Source organism: Ailuropoda melanoleuca, chromosome 4 (assembly GCF_002007445.2).
Source record: "Ailuropoda melanoleuca isolate Jingjing chromosome 4, ASM200744v2, whole genome shotgun sequence".
In the NCBI taxonomy this organism is placed as follows: Eukaryota; Metazoa; Chordata; class Mammalia; order Carnivora; family Ursidae; genus Ailuropoda; species Ailuropoda melanoleuca.
This window is the reverse complement of record NC_048221.1, coordinates 8,575,776-8,592,661: the sequence shown is the minus strand read 5'-3', so window position 1 is coordinate 8,592,661 and position 16,886 is coordinate 8,575,776. Positions and strand designations below refer to the sequence as shown.

General features: G+C 43.8%; 1 protein-coding gene across 7 annotated transcripts in view; it reads right to left on the bottom strand.

The window, feature by feature from the left end:
• The window catches only part of LOC100470690 (zinc finger protein 791), a 37,004-nt gene that overhangs the window by 16,325 nt on the left and 3,793 nt on the right, over nt 1-16,886 (bottom strand). For 4 of the 7 annotated variants that reach the window (XM_019801543.2, XM_034657836.1, XM_011227209.3 and 1 more), the window contains exon 1: nt 6,264-6,437. The exons of 2 other annotated variants lie outside the window; for them this stretch is intronic. Coding sequence is in view for 1 of the 5 variants with exons in the window: in XM_011227209.3 (XP_011225511.2) it covers nt 6,264-6,266 (3 nt within the window). In the remaining 4 variants the exon portion in view is untranslated. Of the gene's footprint in view, nt 1-4,635; nt 4,717-6,263; nt 6,438-16,886 lie in introns of those variants that run through there. One more of the 7 variants, XM_034657835.1, reaches the window with a different exon arrangement.

Sequence of the window (16,886 nt, the reverse complement as noted above, 5' to 3'; positions counted from 1 at the left end):
TATTTGTGAGAGGGACAGAGATAGTGACAGACAGCATGAGAGGGGAGGAGAGGGAGAAATTTATGACACATCAGGTTCATCCTTTCTCTGTTCAGTATGGGACACTTGAAGAAAATGGGTGTGGGGCGCCTGGGTGGCTCAGTCGGTTAAGCGTCTGTCTTCGGCTCAGGCCACGATCCCAGCGTCCTGGGACCGAGTGCTGCATGGGGCTCTCTGCTCAGCGGGGAGTCTGCTTCTCCCTCTCCCTCTCCGTGCACCCTCTCTCTCAAATAATAAATAAAATCTTTTTTTTTTAAAGATTTTATTTATTTATTCGACAGAGAGAGAGACAGCCAGCGAGAGAGGGAACACAAGCAGGGGGAGTGGGAGAGGAAGAAGCAGGTTCATAGCAGAGGAGCCTGATGTGGGGCTCGATCCCATAACGCCGGGATCACGCCCTGAGCCAAAGGCAGACGCTTAACCGCTGTGCCACCCAGGCGCCCCTAAATAAAATCTGTACAATAAAGAAATAAAAAAAAATAAAGACAATGGGCACTAAGACCATGAGAGGTTTTTAGGTAAGACCACGGTTTTCATGGTTCAAGTGAGACATGCTTATTTGTCCTCTGTATTATATTCAGCAACTCCCTTTAGATTATCAGGGGTACCCTGCTTAAGCATAGTGGGGTCCCCAACTTTAACTGCAAGTTGAACCGTAGTACTGATTATCTGCATAAAGGTTCCTAAATTAGTGCATTATAGCAGACAGCAAAATTAATTCAGCAACCATGCTGTAAAGGCCCAAAGCACCAAGGAGTGTACTTTTATCTTTTTGGTTGTGGAAATTCTTTTAGTATATGTTGAATTTTCAATTGGTCAAATTGCAGACCTCGGGTTTAAGACAGGAAAACTGAAGGGACCTCACGAAAAAAATGCTGTTTATTTTTCTTTGCTTCTTTCCCTGCTTCTGTTCTTGCTAGAACCTGCACCCCTGCCTTACACATGCCTCTTTTTTTTTTTTTTAAAGTAGGCTCCAACACAGGGCCTGAACTCATGACCCTGAGATCAAGATCTGAGCTGAGATCAAAAGTCAGTGGCTTAGCCTATCCACTTAGGCACCCAGGCGCCCCCTTACACATGCCTTAATGTATGTCCTCCTTGTAAAGATCAAGGAGTTAATGATTTCTTTGGAATTTTGCAGCACAACAGATAACATCTAAGGAGTGACCTGGAGGGTTCGTCATATACCTCTTCCAGATACTGTGCCACCAGGACACCGGGCTCCAGGGCATAAGTGACATATGGAAGACAGCAGAGTACTTGTGCTCATTGGACCAGTTCCCAGATGCCTGAGAGGACATATACACAAACCACCATTCTCAATAAAAATCCAGACCCAAGGGGCGCCTAGTGGCTCAGTTGGTTAAGCATCTGCCTTTGGCTCAGGTCATGATCCCAGGGTTCTGGAATGGAGTCCTGCATGGGCTCCCCGCTCAGCAGGGAGCATGCTTCTTCCTCTGCCCGCTGCTCCCCCTGCTGTGTGTGCACAAGCTCACTCTCTCTGTCAAATAAAATCTTTTAAAAAATGCTCTTTAAAACCTCCAGACCCCAAACAAAGACGAGACTCATTCCCCTTTTCCTTTCTCAGTCTCCCATATGCTCCATCTGAATCTGGTCTCTCTGTATCTTCAATAAACTCTGCTCTCACTTCCTGCTAGTTACATTTGATTTCCTTGCCTGTGCATAGCCAAGGATCCTCTTGGCTGGTCCTGTGGGACCCCCTCTGGGTCTTCAGAGCCAGCCTCTCTGCATCAGTTTCAACACTTTTTTCTTTTGCTTCCTCTCCAGTTTTGTTTTCCATCACTGGATATACTTCAGGGAAGCGGGTGTCCCCTCTACTCTGGTATTTATACATTTTGCTCCACCAGAGAGCCTCAAAGCAGTGCTGCGAGGGTTAGGAGCCTCCCGCATGACAACTGGTTGCTTTACATGGTTTGAGGACCCTGGCCTTAATTCAAGTTTGAACTAATCTCTTTGCTGAGCCACAGGGGGACCATGAGTGTCGTCCCCTAAACTCGAGGCTCCGGATCTTTGCTGCAGTAGAGGCAGGGGTGGCAGCAGAGGGACTGAAGGGTCCCTATGTTTAGGGGTGTGGACTCAGCCCACCAGCTACTGGCTGCCATTCACCCTCTCTTCTCTTTCTCTAACTCAATGACTGCTATTTCAGGAGTGACCACCCAGGGGGCCTCCTATCTTGCACAGGATAGAGTCCCTTCTGCCACCCCACCCTCAGGTATGTGGGGCCAACCCAGCCTCTGTCACAGCTTCACCCCAACACAGATATAAACCAGCAAACACATTGACCCAGGACCACTTTAAGGAGGGCCTCGATCTTACACTCCTGCTCCCACAGGCCTAGGGATTCTGTAAACTGCTGACTCGGTAGGCTGAACACAGCTGGGGCTTGGGAGGGTCACCCATGCAACACGGGGCAGCACATGTCACAGCACAAGCTCCCCAGCCCGAGCGCCCGCAGAGCATGTGCCATCAGACATCAGATTAGGTGAGCAAGTCAGAGCGAGAGAAGCAGACCCACAGCATAGCAGTCATGCCTGGACACAGCTCACAGTTCCAGCAATTATGGTCACCTGCAGACGTGGTTCCCATGTTGAGACTGAGGTCAGTGTGGCATGGGGACACACATGCACATATCAAGACGGTAGGAAAAGGTTTTCAAATCACATAATAAAGGTCTCCGGGGAAGGCAGGACTGGCCCCTCAAGCAGCTCTGAAATGGCTTCAGAAAGCAATGAAAAGAGCCTGGTATGGGGTTCATTGTGGCTGGGGCAAGAATTCTTGCCCAGGAGCAGGGGTCTGTGTGATTTGAATCTCTTGCCATCTCTAGAGGAGATATCACTCAGATTTTCTCATCAGCTTGACCAAGTGGGAGGCATAAGAGAAAGAAGGAGGGAGGAGGCTTAAACTGTGAGCAAACACCCAAAATATGGAACCTGATTGCTCATACAAGAAGAAAATCATGGTTAAGAAAAACATGCATTTGCAAGTGCTTGTTTTCATTTAAAGAAACACTAATAGGGTGCTCAAGAAATGATCAACACTCATTTTGGGGGGTGCCTGAAGCGAGAGCTCTGGAGTGGACCACCGTGTTCTGGCAGTGGGTCTCTTGAGACGGTATTTTACAGAGTTTTGCTAACCCCTGCATACATTATTATTTAAGGTAAACAGTAATATATATATAAACCATACTTTTTCTTTTTAATACCCTTTATTTTGAATGACCTTCTTTTGCTTTTTAAAATTTAATGAAAAATTTTTTTCTACATAGAAAACCATTCTAAGATTTCATCCTTAGATGGTGGCTCGCTCTGCTGAGTGTCCAGCTCTGGATTTCTGCTCAGGTCATGATCTCCAGGTAGTGGGACTGAGCCCCGCGTTGGGCTCCATGCTCAGCAGGGAGTCTGAGATTTTCTCTCTCTCTCCCTCTCTCTCTCTCCCTCTGCCCCTTCCTCCTGCTCGTGTGTGTGCTCTCTCTAAATACTAAAAACAAAACAAAACAAAACATGAACACTTATAAAAGTTTAACCCATAAGAAAAAATTTCAAGTCTCTTTGCATAACAAAGGGCACCAGAGTGGGGCACCTGGGTGGCTTAGTCGTTAAGCATCTGCCTTCAGCTCAGTTCATGATCCCAGGGCTGTGGGACCAAGCCCCACATCGGGCTCCCTGCCCTGCTGGGAAACCTGCTTCTTCCTCTCCCACTCCTCCCTGCTTGTGTTCCCTCTCTCGCTGGCTGTCTCTGTCAAATAAATAAATAAAATCTTTAAAAAAAAAAAAAGGCACTGTAGTTTCTCCTTTCAACTCTTACTGAGGGGTTAAGATTATTAAGTAGCTTATTACAATGCACTAGGGAGCTGGCCTTCATCCATTAAATGTATCAGAATTATCAAAGATTTATGCAAGTTTTGAGTTTTCTTCATGTCAATTAAAAGAGGAATTAATTTGCCTTCAACATTAACAGTATTACAGTATTCAAATTTCCAAAGCTCTCTACACACACAAAAAAACAATCTAAAATGCAAAGTCTACCTGAGAACCTCAAATACCCCCATCTCACATCTTGAGACTCTTTTGCCTAAAGGGAACAAATAACGGTTTGGTTCCAGGATTCTCTGCATTACTTCCATTGTATCTTTAAATCGACCTATATTTTCAAAGTCCAAGAACTAAAAACGTCATGCTCTCACCAAGAAAACAGTATCACAAATGGATAAGGGAAGCTGCCTGAAGTTAAGAGCTGCAATATGCAAACACAAGGAACGGAATGCAAATACGTGAATCAGGTAAGATAAGCAGCATGCTTCCCCACAGTTCAGAAGGCAAACTCATATTCCCAGCTTGTGGTCCAGGCTGCACCTGCTGGGATAACAACCCCTAGAGTCAGGGCGGAGGTTTGGGCGGGGTTGGGGGGGGACGACGCTTAAGCAGCCATAGGAATGAAGTCTGGGAGCTACGTACACACCTCTCAGGGCATAATGGTTCAATTCTCACAAGTTAGGAAACTACTGGCCAGATTCAATTTAAGGATCTGACTCAAAAGAACTCCCCAATTCACAAGCTCTTTGTCCAGAAGACCTACCTCCAGACCTTCACAGACTTTTCAATGTATGAAGTTACTCTGAGTGAACGTACACTGCAGACGCGAAGCTCAAGGCTATGTCTAGAAACAGGCCCAAGGAAACCACAATTACCACCTCAGAAAGAGCAACACTGCCCCGTTCTCTAACCCCATCCTCCAAGTACACAAGTACACAGGCATTCCCAGCTTTCCTTGGCTCTGTAGCTTCTCTCAGCTTCTTCTGTGGTGTCTGAGCACGTAGGACACCTGCAGGGGGAGGCTCTCCAGGAAGAACCAACTGGGCCTTCAAGTGCTTCCCTTCGCAGGCTCAACGGCAGGGTGGGGGGGCTTACCTTAGAAACACTGACCTCAGGCTTCTGCTTCCTACCAAGTTGCTCTGAACCACCACTAATATTTTAAAAGTGATAAGCCCAGTGTTTGGACAAAATCACTCAAATCCAGTGTTTATGTGTAAGGAAGGGAAGAAAATTGTAAGGATTCTTCTAGTTCAACAAAACAACACACAAATATCTATTCCTTTCAAAAAATATAAATGTCAGTTAATTATTAGTTACATGGTGAGAAATTGTTTGGAAACAATCATAATTGAACACACTTCTAGGTACTGCAAGTCTAAGTCCTGATACTGCATTTCAAATCACCTAAAAGGCCAAACCTCTGGGCGTTACTATACCCGCTCATAGTAGGAAAAAAGGAAACAAAATTTTTAATAAATGTAATAATGGAATGTTTTTTTCCTGAAATTCACCCTTTTCTTGCCTCTTTACAAAATTTTATACTTTGGAGATCTACTGGTTAAATACATTTTAACTTCACTGAAAAACGCAGACTTAAAGAAGTTGAATAAAGTCACAAACTCAGGCAGGGGCAATACTGACAGGAGACAACACTCAGGGAAGTCTCCAAAGAGGAACCGCCACCCAAAGGACTTCCTATAGAATGCCGGTGCTCAGGGAAGATCCTGGAAGGAGAGGCAAGGGATTTCATGCGACACATTCCAGGCGGTTATTCTTGGCTCTCCTCTTATGTAAAATATCCACAGGCCAAAAGAATAAATCTTTAAAAAGAGCCCTTCATGGCTCTGTGGATAAATGATAAAATACTGCGTAATTTGAAATGCATCATGGAGAACAAATAGTTAATAATGATGCTATGAACTGGAGAGGAAAGATGGCGTTTCCAAATGCAGGGAAAGATCTGGAAATTTAGGCATTTATTGCCAGTCCTATAAAGAGCTAGGCTGGGCACAGGGTCGTGGCTTTGAGATCCTACTCCCTAGACGTTTGGAAAAGTGAGGGGAAACCGGGTCCCCCCCCCCGGGAGAGAAGGTTGGGGACCCCACAGACCACAGCACCTCCCGCACACGAACCCGGGAGACCGAGGCATGACTGTCTCCTGATGACCCTCCCCGTGGTCATCGCCCAGTCTAAGGGAGACGCGGCCGCGCAGTGACGGGAAAGGACGTGGGGGTCCCGGCAGCCACCCCGGCCCCGCGCCGCGTGCCGCGCCACCGGCGGCCTCGGGTCCCCAGACTCCGGAGTTCACCGCGGGGAGGCCAGGTCCCGCCATGGCCAGTTCCAGCCGGTCCCACCACCCCCCTTGCCCGACTCCCGGCCCCGCACACTCACCATTGCTGGCTTTCTGGGGTACCGGGTCGACCACCACACGATTGCCGCGGCCAGCGGAGGTCACGGCCACAGAGGATGTGGCGGAAGCTCCCGAAGCCTTTCAGGACAGCGAGAGGTGATGCGAGCCTCAGACGGACAGCAGCTACGGCACACAGTCCCCGCCGTCCACAGCGCCGCCCGCACGTACGGTTCCGGCGACTCTCCTGATTGGACCGTTCGCAAGGCCCCGCCCCCGCCCGCCTGAGTGACAGCGGGCCGGAGGTCACGTCTTTGAGCCGACCTTGCATGGGCAGTGGGCTGCAACCTGTTCTCTCCGAAGACATTGCTTTGAACCGCAAGGCCGCCAGGCCACTCACGGAGCCGTGACCCTTCACAAACATGGACAAAAGTGACCTCACCATAGGTCTGGTTCCATTTTGATCTTTGACCATCGTCCGGCAGGGAGTCGTCTGCCCACCACGCCCCCCCCCCTTTATATTTGAAGAATCTCAAAGCATTAGGCCACTTAGCTGGGTGGGAGCCTTGAACCCCGCAGTCCTAGACCAGGCCCGAAGCCTCAGGTGCTCGCATGTGAGACACATACTGAGGCAAAAAACCACTGGAAAACCTTTCAGTGTAATTCCGTTCATATTTATCTGTTCAAAGGTTGAAGGAGGAAAACTCAAAGAACACTGCTTAGGAGAAAATAATAGCTGGTAAAGGTGTCAAGGATAAACAAAGCATCAGGACAGTGGTCATCTATGGGGCAGGACAGAGGTGAGCCAGGCAAGGGAACATGAGGAGACTCTCACTACTGCCCACAGTTAGGAATCTTGATGATGACTTCAAGGATGTTTATATTAGCAAATCCTACCTCAAAACATTTTGTAATTCTTTCCTCAATATATTTAATGATAAAGAAGTTTATCATTAAGAAGTAATTAAGGTTGAAAAAGAACATAATTCTTATGTTTGTTTCTTCTGTAATGTGAGCTTTCATTTTCAGCTTTGGCAGAAAAAACTGGTAACAAGCCAACTGTCTATTTAGAAAGAATGAGTTACATAAACTCATCATCGTATGTACTTAAAAAAACCAAAGGTATTGATATGAAAAGATCCAGAGGATTTATCAATAGACCAAATAAGTATATTGCAATATATATACCGCGTTACCTTTTCTGTAACCTGTAGAGATAGGTGGTTCCCCACCATCCCTCCCCCCAAGGTTTGGTTGAGTAGTGGAAACTAAAACACACCTACTAGGAATATATGAAGGGTTTATTACTTTCATAATGGAAGTTTCTGGGGAGGACAAGGCAGTCCTCTCAAGCAGGTGGGAATGCCTTGACAAAGCAAGGAAAGGAGACTGGTGTGTATTTTTATTGAGGTTGGTTAGAGGGTGGTTAGGGTGAGAGTTTGTGCACATGGGTAGGGACTTCTGTGATTGACTCTCTTGCCATGGCCAAAGCTGAGCACCTAGGCTTTCTTATCATCTTGTACAGATGTGGAGCACCAAGGGAAGAGGGAGAGATAAGACTTTAAATTAGTCAGCTGTCAGATAATAGAAAATATATATGTATTGCTCTCTATCCCAAATTCCTGGCACTTGTAAATTCCTAGAGATAAGAGCACTAGGAACTCGTCTTGTTCTAATATTTGGTCTTTGACTCTGTCCCTGACACATGGCTCCTGAAATCATGTAAATTCCTAAGTGATGAAAGCATTAGAAGCATCTTTTGTTCTAATGAGGTGACTCTGGGTGGGATCCTGGGTGGGGGCTGGTCATCAGAAAGTCTAAGCCATGCTTAGAAGCTTGGAATTTTTAGCTCAGCTGCCCATCCTCCAGAGACCGGGGAGGAGCTAGAAATGGAGTTAATAATTGATCATGTCTAGGGAAGGGTGCCTGGGTGGCTCAGTCTGTTAAACACCTGACTCTTGATTTCAGCTCAGGTCATAATCTCAGGGTCCTGGGATCAAGCCCTGCATTGGGCTCTATGCTCAGCAGGGAGTCTGCTTGAGGATTCTCTCTCCCTCTGCCCCTTCCCCACTTCTCTCTAAAATAAATAAGTCAATCTGTTAAAAAAAATAATCATGTCTACATTAGTAAGCCTCCATAAAATCCCGATAGTATGGGGTTTGGAGACTTTGCAGGCTGGGAAGCACATCCATGTACTAGGAGGGTGGCATACCCAACTCCATAGGGGCCCTCCAAGAACTCACTCTACATATGTTTTCATCTGGCTGTTCATCTGTGTCCCTTATCATATCCTTCAATAAACTGGTAACTGTAAGTAAGTGTTTCCCTGAGTTCTGGAAACTTTTCTAACAAATTAACCGAACCTAAGGAAGGGATTGTGGGAAACTTGATTTGTAGCAAGTCAGACAGAAGTTGTGAGTGTCTTGTTGGCACCTACTACACGTGATTGGCATCTGAAGTGCAGCAGGAGAGGTCTTGTGGGACTGAGCCCTTAACCTGTGCGATAGTGTTAGGACTGAGTTAAATTGTAGGACACCCTGCTCGTGTCACAGCTGTGGGGGAAAAACCCTCATACATTTGGTGACCAGAACTGTCAGAAGTAAAGTGTTCTGGGTGAATATAAAGGAGATATATAGGAGAAAAGAACTAGGTTTTCTCTACTCGGGAATAATATTGGATTTTCTCAACATATCAACAGTCAAATATTTAAAAATGGAGTCGGAGACTTCTGATTTCTTCTCTGTCATGGAAGGAGTTTAGAAGGTGACATTTCTATCCTTACCAAAAAAAGTAAGCAAACTTAAAATCAATGATTCTTCTTAGATCTATCAAAGAATTGAGGTTACAGTACAAACTCCTGTCTCCAAAATTGGAGACATAGAATAATAGCCATTTTGAAATATTCCTACAATATCCTGCCCTTCTTGAGAAGACCTGTCCTCAAAAGATTGTTTCTCAAGAATTGCATGGGGGCAGGGAGGGAAACAGCCAATTTGAGTCCCCCTCCAGCCTTTCTGCCTGACCTAAGTTGAGGGAGTGGGGGAACTTAGATACGCTTGTGAGATTCACAGGTCATTTTTCACTGCTCACAGTCAATGTGTTGTGTTTTCCAAAACCATTTTTCCTACTCTCCAACACCAACTGGGTGGCCTACAATTCAATTCAATTCCAACACTAACCAGAGTTAACATCAGACTCTACAATTTAAGGGCACAATTTCACAAAATGGCCCCATCAGATGCCAGCTGCAAATGGGAAGCCCAGGCCTTGGAAGTTCCCTAGACACACTTCCATGTTTGTTAATTCAGTAGAAACACTATTAGAACTAATAAAAGCTCTTTAATTATTATTACTGATGTATTATAAAAGGCACAAGTCAGGAACAGCCAAATGGAAGGGGTGTATAAAATAAAGTAGGTGGGGGAGGTAGGGAACTTCCATGCCTTCACCAGATACAACACCCTCCTGCCACCCTGAGATCTTCCCCAACTTAGAATCTCTTTGAATCCTGAGGTTCAGGAGTTTTGATCGTGTTTCCTTACAGAGATAGGCATGACTGATGAAATCATTGGTAGTTGGTGAATAACTCATCTCTAGCTCCTTCCCACTCCCCAAAGGTTGGGGACTGGGCTGAAAGCTCTAAGCCTCTAATCAAATCTTGGTCTTCCTGGTGACCAACCCCAATCCTGAAGCTATCTAGGGACTTACAAAAAGTCACCTCTTTGAACAGAAGATGCTCCTATCACCTTTCTCATTCAAAAAGTCCAAGGGCTTAGATGGCCTTTACTAGGAACTATGGACAAAAACCAGACATTTTTGGGGAATGCCTGGCTGGCTCAGTTCGTGGAGCACATGACTCTTGATCTCGGGGTCATGAGTTCAAGCCCCATGTTGGATATGGAGACTACTTAAAATTTTTTTTAAAAAACCAGACTTTTTTGGGGTGCCTGGGTGGCTCAGTCGTTAAGCGTCTGCCTTCGGCTCAGGGCGTGATCCCGGGGTCCTGGGATTGAGCCCCACATCAGGCTCATATGCTGGGAGCCTGCTTCTTCCTCTCCCACTCCCCCTGCTTGTGTTCCTTCTCTCGCTGGCTGTCTCTCTCTCAAATAAATAAATAAAATCTTTAAAAAAAGATATTTTTCTTATTATACCAAAGGTCATAGCCCAGAGACACATGCTCATTAAAATACTGAGACCAAATCAAGACTATACAACACTTCCTCTCCATCCACAACATTCCATTACATCAGGATGACCCCCATTTAATAACAGTGGACTAAACTGAAAGAAATATACATTTTAGAACTTATTTTAAGAAGTCTCTACAGTACCCCCAAAAATGACATGGATGACAAAAGCCAAGGACACCTGAGGGTATTTTAGCCTTTGACAGCTACAGATAGTAAACATAGACTAAACTCTAGTCAGATAAGCAAGAACCCTCAAGCTAAGGCCCTATTTACGGCAGTTCTTTTTTAATAGTACATCATTACTGGCATTCAACACCAACAACAAAAATGTTAAAATACACAGTTTGAAGAAATAATACAAGTAAAGCACTTGATTTAGATGTAGCAGATATGCTGCAATTATTAGACAAGAGATGTAAAGCAACCATGATTAACATGCTAAACACTTTAATGGAAATAGTGGATAATGTGCAAAAACAGGTAGGTAATTTACTCAGAGATGGAAATTAAGAAAGAACCACAAGAAATATGCAAGAAATTTAAAAAAAAAAACCAAAACAATAGAAGAAAAATGAAGAATTCCTTTGGGGGCCTCATCAATACAGTGAAAATATGTGGCAAATGATTCAGTGAGCTTGAGGAAATGTCAATAGAAACTTCCAAAACTGAAATGCAAAGAGAATAAACAAAAAACACAAAACAAATCTAAGAAATTTGGGACAATTACACAAAATATAACATAACACAATTGGACTACATGAAGGAGAAGAAAAACAGAAAGGAACAGGAGGTGTAAGTGAAACAATAATGACTGAGATATTCTCAAATTAATGTTAGACACCAAATTACAGATCCAGGAAGCTCAGAGATCACCAAAGAAGATAAAAGCCTACAAATGCACACCTAGAAATGTCATATTCAAAGTTGAGGAAAAAAGACAAAGAGAAAATCTTGAAAGAAACTAGGGGGAGAAAACTTAATTATATAGAAAGAAAGAAGAGAATTAAGTCAGACTTCTTTTCAGAAACCATGCGAACAGGAAGAGAGTTTTGTTAAATGTTAAAGTGTTGAAAGAAAAAAAGCCAACTACAATTTTGTGTCAAACAAAGCAATCCTTCAAAAGTAAGAGAGAAAAAAAAGACTTTCTGAAACAAACAAAACTTGAGGGAATTTGTCACCAGTAAAACCTGCTTCCCAAGAAATGTTAAAAGAAACTCATCAGGAAGAAGGTAATAATAAAGAAAGGGAGAATGTCAGAGGAGGAATCAATGAAGGTAAAATACAATGATCTGTTGTTGCTATTGTTATTTAATCAGACAACACTTTGTTCAGAGTCATAATAGCAATGTTTTTAGTAATTATAGCTTACAGATAAACAAAATGAATGACCGCAATGTTACAAGGGACAGAGAGGAAGGACTTGTGAAATTCCTCACAATGAAAGAATCTGTGAACCTGAAGACCAATCATCTGAAATTATACAGATGAAATTATACAGATGAAGGAGGAAAAAAGAAAAAGGAATGAAGAAACCTTGTGAGATTTGGAGGACACCAGTAAAATAAATAATATGCACAGTACAGAAATTCCAAAAGAAGAGAGAAAGGTAGAAAGCTTAAAGAAATAATGGCTAGGGGTGCCTGAGTGTGCAGTTGGTAAAGCATCTGACTCTTGATTTCTTCTCCAATCTTGGAGTTGTGGGATTGAGCCCCCCATCGTGCTCCATGCTCAGCATGGTGTCTGCTTGAGATTCTCTCTTCCTCTCCCTCTGCCCCTCTCTCTCTAAAATAAATTAATAAATCTTAAAAAAAATAAACAGAGACATCTGGGTGGCTCAGTCAGTTAAGCATCTGCCTTCTGCTCAGGTCATGATCCCAAGGTCCTGGGATCGAGTCCCATATTGGGCTCTTTGCTCAGCGGAGAGCCTGCTTCTCCCTCTGCCTGCCACTCCCCCTGCTAATGCTCTTTCTCTTGCTCTCACTCTCTCTCTCTCTCTGACGAATAAATAAATTAAATCTTTAAAAAAAATAACAAAGAATGGCTGGAAACTTCCCAAATCTTGGGAGAGATACAGACACCCAGATACATGAAACTCAAAGATCCCTAAATAGGTTGAACCTAAAGACCTCACGAAGATGCATTAAAATCAATTTATCAGGGGCGCCTGGGTGGCACAGCAGTTAAGCATCTGCCTTCAGCTCAGGGCGTGGTCCTGGCGTTCTGGGATGGAGCCCCACATCAGGCTCCTCCGCTATGAGCCTGCTTCTTCCTCTCCCACTCCCCCTGCTTGTGTTCCCTTTCTCGCTGGCTGTCTCTATCTCTGTCGAATAAATAAATAAAATCTTTTTAAAAAATCAATTTATCAAAAATCAAAGAGAGAATTTTGAAAGTAACAAGAGGAAAGCAAAACGTCACATACAAGGAAATCCCAAGTAGACTATTAGCCAATTTCTCGACAGAAACCTTGAGTACATGAGAGAGTGAAATGATTTATGCTAGGTGATGAAAGAAGGAAACTGCGAACCGAGAATGCTTTACTTGACAAAGCTTTCCTTCAGAAAGAAGGGAAAGAGAAAGACTTTCCCTGATAAACAAAACCGAGGGAATTTTATCACCACTAGATCTGCCTTACAAGAAATGCTATGGGGGGTACCTGGGTGGCTCAGTCAGTTAAGCGTCTGCCTTCGGCTCAGGTCATGATCCCAGGATACTGGGGTGGAGCCCCATGTCTGCTATCCTCTCGGTGGGGAGTCTGCTTCTCCCTCTCTCTCTGCCCCTCCCACATCATGCACTCTCTCTCTCAAATAAATAAAATCTTAAAAAAAGAGAAAGAAATGCAATAGGAATTTCATTAAGCTGAAATGAAAGGATACTAATAAGTAACATGAAAACATATGAAAGCATAAACTATCTGGTCAAAGAAACCAGAGTTGGTTGTTTGAAAAGATAAACAAAACTGGCAAACCTTTAGCTAGACTAAGAAAAAAGAGAAAAGATTAGGGATGCCTTGGTGGCTCAGGTTGGTTAAGTATCTGTCTTCAGCTCAGGTCATGATCCCTGGGTCCTGGGATCAAGTCCTGCATTGGGCTCCTTGCTCAGCAGGGAGCCTTCTTCTCCCTCTACCTGCCACTCTCCCTGCTTGTACTCTTGCTCTCTCTCTGGCAAATAAATAAATAAAATCTTTTTTTTTTTTTAAGATTTTATTTATTTATTCGACAGAGATAGAGACAGCCAGCGAGAGAGGGAACACAAGCAGGGGGAGTGGGAGAGGAAGAAGCAGGCTTACAGCAGAGGAGCCTGATGCGGGGGCTCGATCCCATAACGCCAGGATCACGCCCTGAGCCGAAGGCAGACGCTTAACCGCTGTGCCACCCAGGCGCCCCATAAAATCTTTTTTAAAAAAGAGAAAAGATTAAATTAATAAAACCAGAAATTAAAAAGGAAAAATTATAACTAATTGCACAGAAATACAAAGGCTCATAAGAGATTACTATGAATAAGTATATGTCAACAAATTTGATAGCCTACAAGTATTGGGTAACTTCTTATAAACACATAACATGCCAAGACTGAATCATGAAATAGGAAATCAAAAGCTCAGTAATGAGTAAGGAAATTGAATCAGTAATCAAAAAACTCCCAACAAAGAAAAGTCCAGGATCAGGTGGCTTTATTGGTGAATTCCACCAAACACTTAAAAAAAAATTCATACCGATCCTTCTCAAACTCATGCAACAAATTAGGGAGAAACACTTGCAAAATCATTTTACAAAGCCAGCATTACACAGATAACAAAGTCGGACAAGGACACGCCAAGAAAAGAAAATTACATGCCAATATCCCTGGGAAACATAGCTGCAAAAATCCTTTACAAAATGCTAGGACATCAAATTTAATAGCACATTAGAAGGCTTATACAACACAATCAAGTTAGCTTCACCCCTGGGATGCAAGGATGGTTCAACATATGCAAACCAATAAATGTGCTACACCAAATTAACAAAATGAAAGGTAAAAGTCATATGATCATTTCGACAGGTGCAGAAGAGGCATTTCACAAAATCCAACATCCTTTAATGATGAAATGAAACAAATTGGGTATAGAAAGAATGTACCTCAATACAATAAAAGCCATATATAACAAATGAACAGCTAACATCATACTGAATGCAGAAAAGTGCATCATTCTTCCAGAACGACGGCACCCGGCAAGAAACTGAGGAGAGCATTAAGGTGAGACATACCTATTTGTACCCTATTTTATATTCGGTAGCTCCCTACATTATCAGGGGTAACTTGCTGAAATTTTCTGGAATCCCAATATAACTATAATTTGAACCCTAGTATTATTGCATGAAGGTTTCTGAATCAGTGCATTGAAGCAGATGGCAAAATTAGTTCAGAATCTCTGTGGTAGAGGCCCCCAAACCCTTTGTCCTTCAAAGATGTTATTTATTCATTTGAGACAGAGAGAGGGTGCACAATCAGGGGGAGCGGTAGGCAGAGGGAGAGGGAGAAGCAGGCTCCCCGCTAAGCAAGGAGCCAGATCTCAGGACCCTGGGATCATGAACTGAGCCAAAGGCAGAGACTTAACTGACTGACCAACCCAGGTGCCCCTGTTTTTTCAAGGGTTTACACACTGCCCTGTAATCTTTTTTTGTTGTGTAGATTCCTTTAATATATTATATTTATAATATATTAAATTAATATATTAATTATATAATCATATTAATATATCAATTATATAATTATATTAATATATTAATTATACAATTATAGTGATACATTATATTAATATATTAATTATACAATTATATTAACATATTAAATATAAATATTAATATATTATATTTACATTTATATTTAATATAGTTTGGATTTCCAATTGGGTGAAATCGTGAACCTTTCCTCCAGTGTTTTTCTCTTCTCTCCCACCTGTCCTTCCTTATTTGATTGATTTATTTATTTTTGTCATTGGATGAACTTCATGGAAGGGAGTGTCCTCTCTACCTTGATATTTATGTATTTTTTCCTCTAGAGAGCCTCAAAGCAGTGCCATCAGGGCCAGGAGACCCCCCTGTGACAACTGGTTGCTTTATAGGATTTGCAGATCCCGGACTTAAGTCAGTTTAAACTAGTACCTTTGCGGTGCCCCAGGAAGGCCATGTGTGTTGGCCTCTATAACCCTGAGGGTCAGGGTCATTGCTTCAGGAAAGGCAGGGCAGCAGCCGCAGAGGTACTGAAGCATCCAGATGAGTCCTTTGGTATTTGGGGTCGAGACTCACCCTGCATTCTAATGACAGCCTTTCTCCTCTCTTCTCTTCCTCTTTTTAAATGACAGCTGTTTCAGGGGTGACCCCTGGATATGCCCTCCTCTTGTATAGTCCTCTCTCCCAGCCCCACCCCTGGGATATCTCAGGGCCAACCCAGCCTTTATCATAGCTTCATTCTAACATACAGATGCATCCCCTCAAACACATCAACCCAGGACCACTCTAAGAGGGCCCTAATCCCATACTCCTGCTCCGAAAGGCCTAGGAATCCGAGAACTACCACCTGTGGCCAGTTGATTCTAGAATTTAGGCTCAGTAGGGTCACCAAAACAGGGCAGCACAGCACACAACATGAGCTCCCAGGGCTTAGCAGCACACAGGGCATGCCACCATCAGGTAGAGCAGGTGAGCAAGTCGGAGTAAGAGAAGACAGACCCATGGGTGATGGCTTTGTCTGGACATGCTGTTCATGGCCAAGTGTTACAGTCACCTGCAGATGTGTGGTTTCCATATTAAGACTGATGCCCCCCCCCACACACACACACCAAGAGGGTCGGAGAAGGCTTAGGACTCACATAAGTGAGATCCAGAGGAGGGGAAGCCAGCTTCTCAAGCATGTCTGAAAATGGCTTCAGAAAGCAAGGAAAGGAGCCCAGCATGGGTCTTTACTGTGGCTGAGGGTTAAAGAAAAAAATATTCAATGACACTTGTAGGTAGTAGAGCAGATTTTACTCAGAGCCACTGTGCCAGGTATAGAGACAATGGCAATGGGATTTCACAATGGGTGAGAAATGAGTTGGGACTCAACTCTGGATACAGCATAGGCAAGTGGGAGTTTACGGCCAGAGAACAGGGTGGAGGTCAGTGGATGGAAAATTACTAAGAGAAAAATCAGGGGTATGCGGGTTCTAGCTAAAATGATCTAACAGGATTCTTACTGAAGACAGGCTAGGGTGATCACATTCATCTGGGGGATGATGGGGGGGGAGGAACTTGATCAACTATCAAGGGTGATCAGATATAGAGGGGATGGGGATGATTCCGGTTCAACTGACTTAGCAGAGTTCGCACTAAAACTGGATTTAACAAGGAGCTACTCTGACAGACTTATGAGAAGGTTCAGAAGCCTGACTCAAGTTTGGTCAAGTAAAGAATCTTTGTCAGGGGTGGGGCCAAAGCAAGAATTCCGCACACAGGGGCTTGT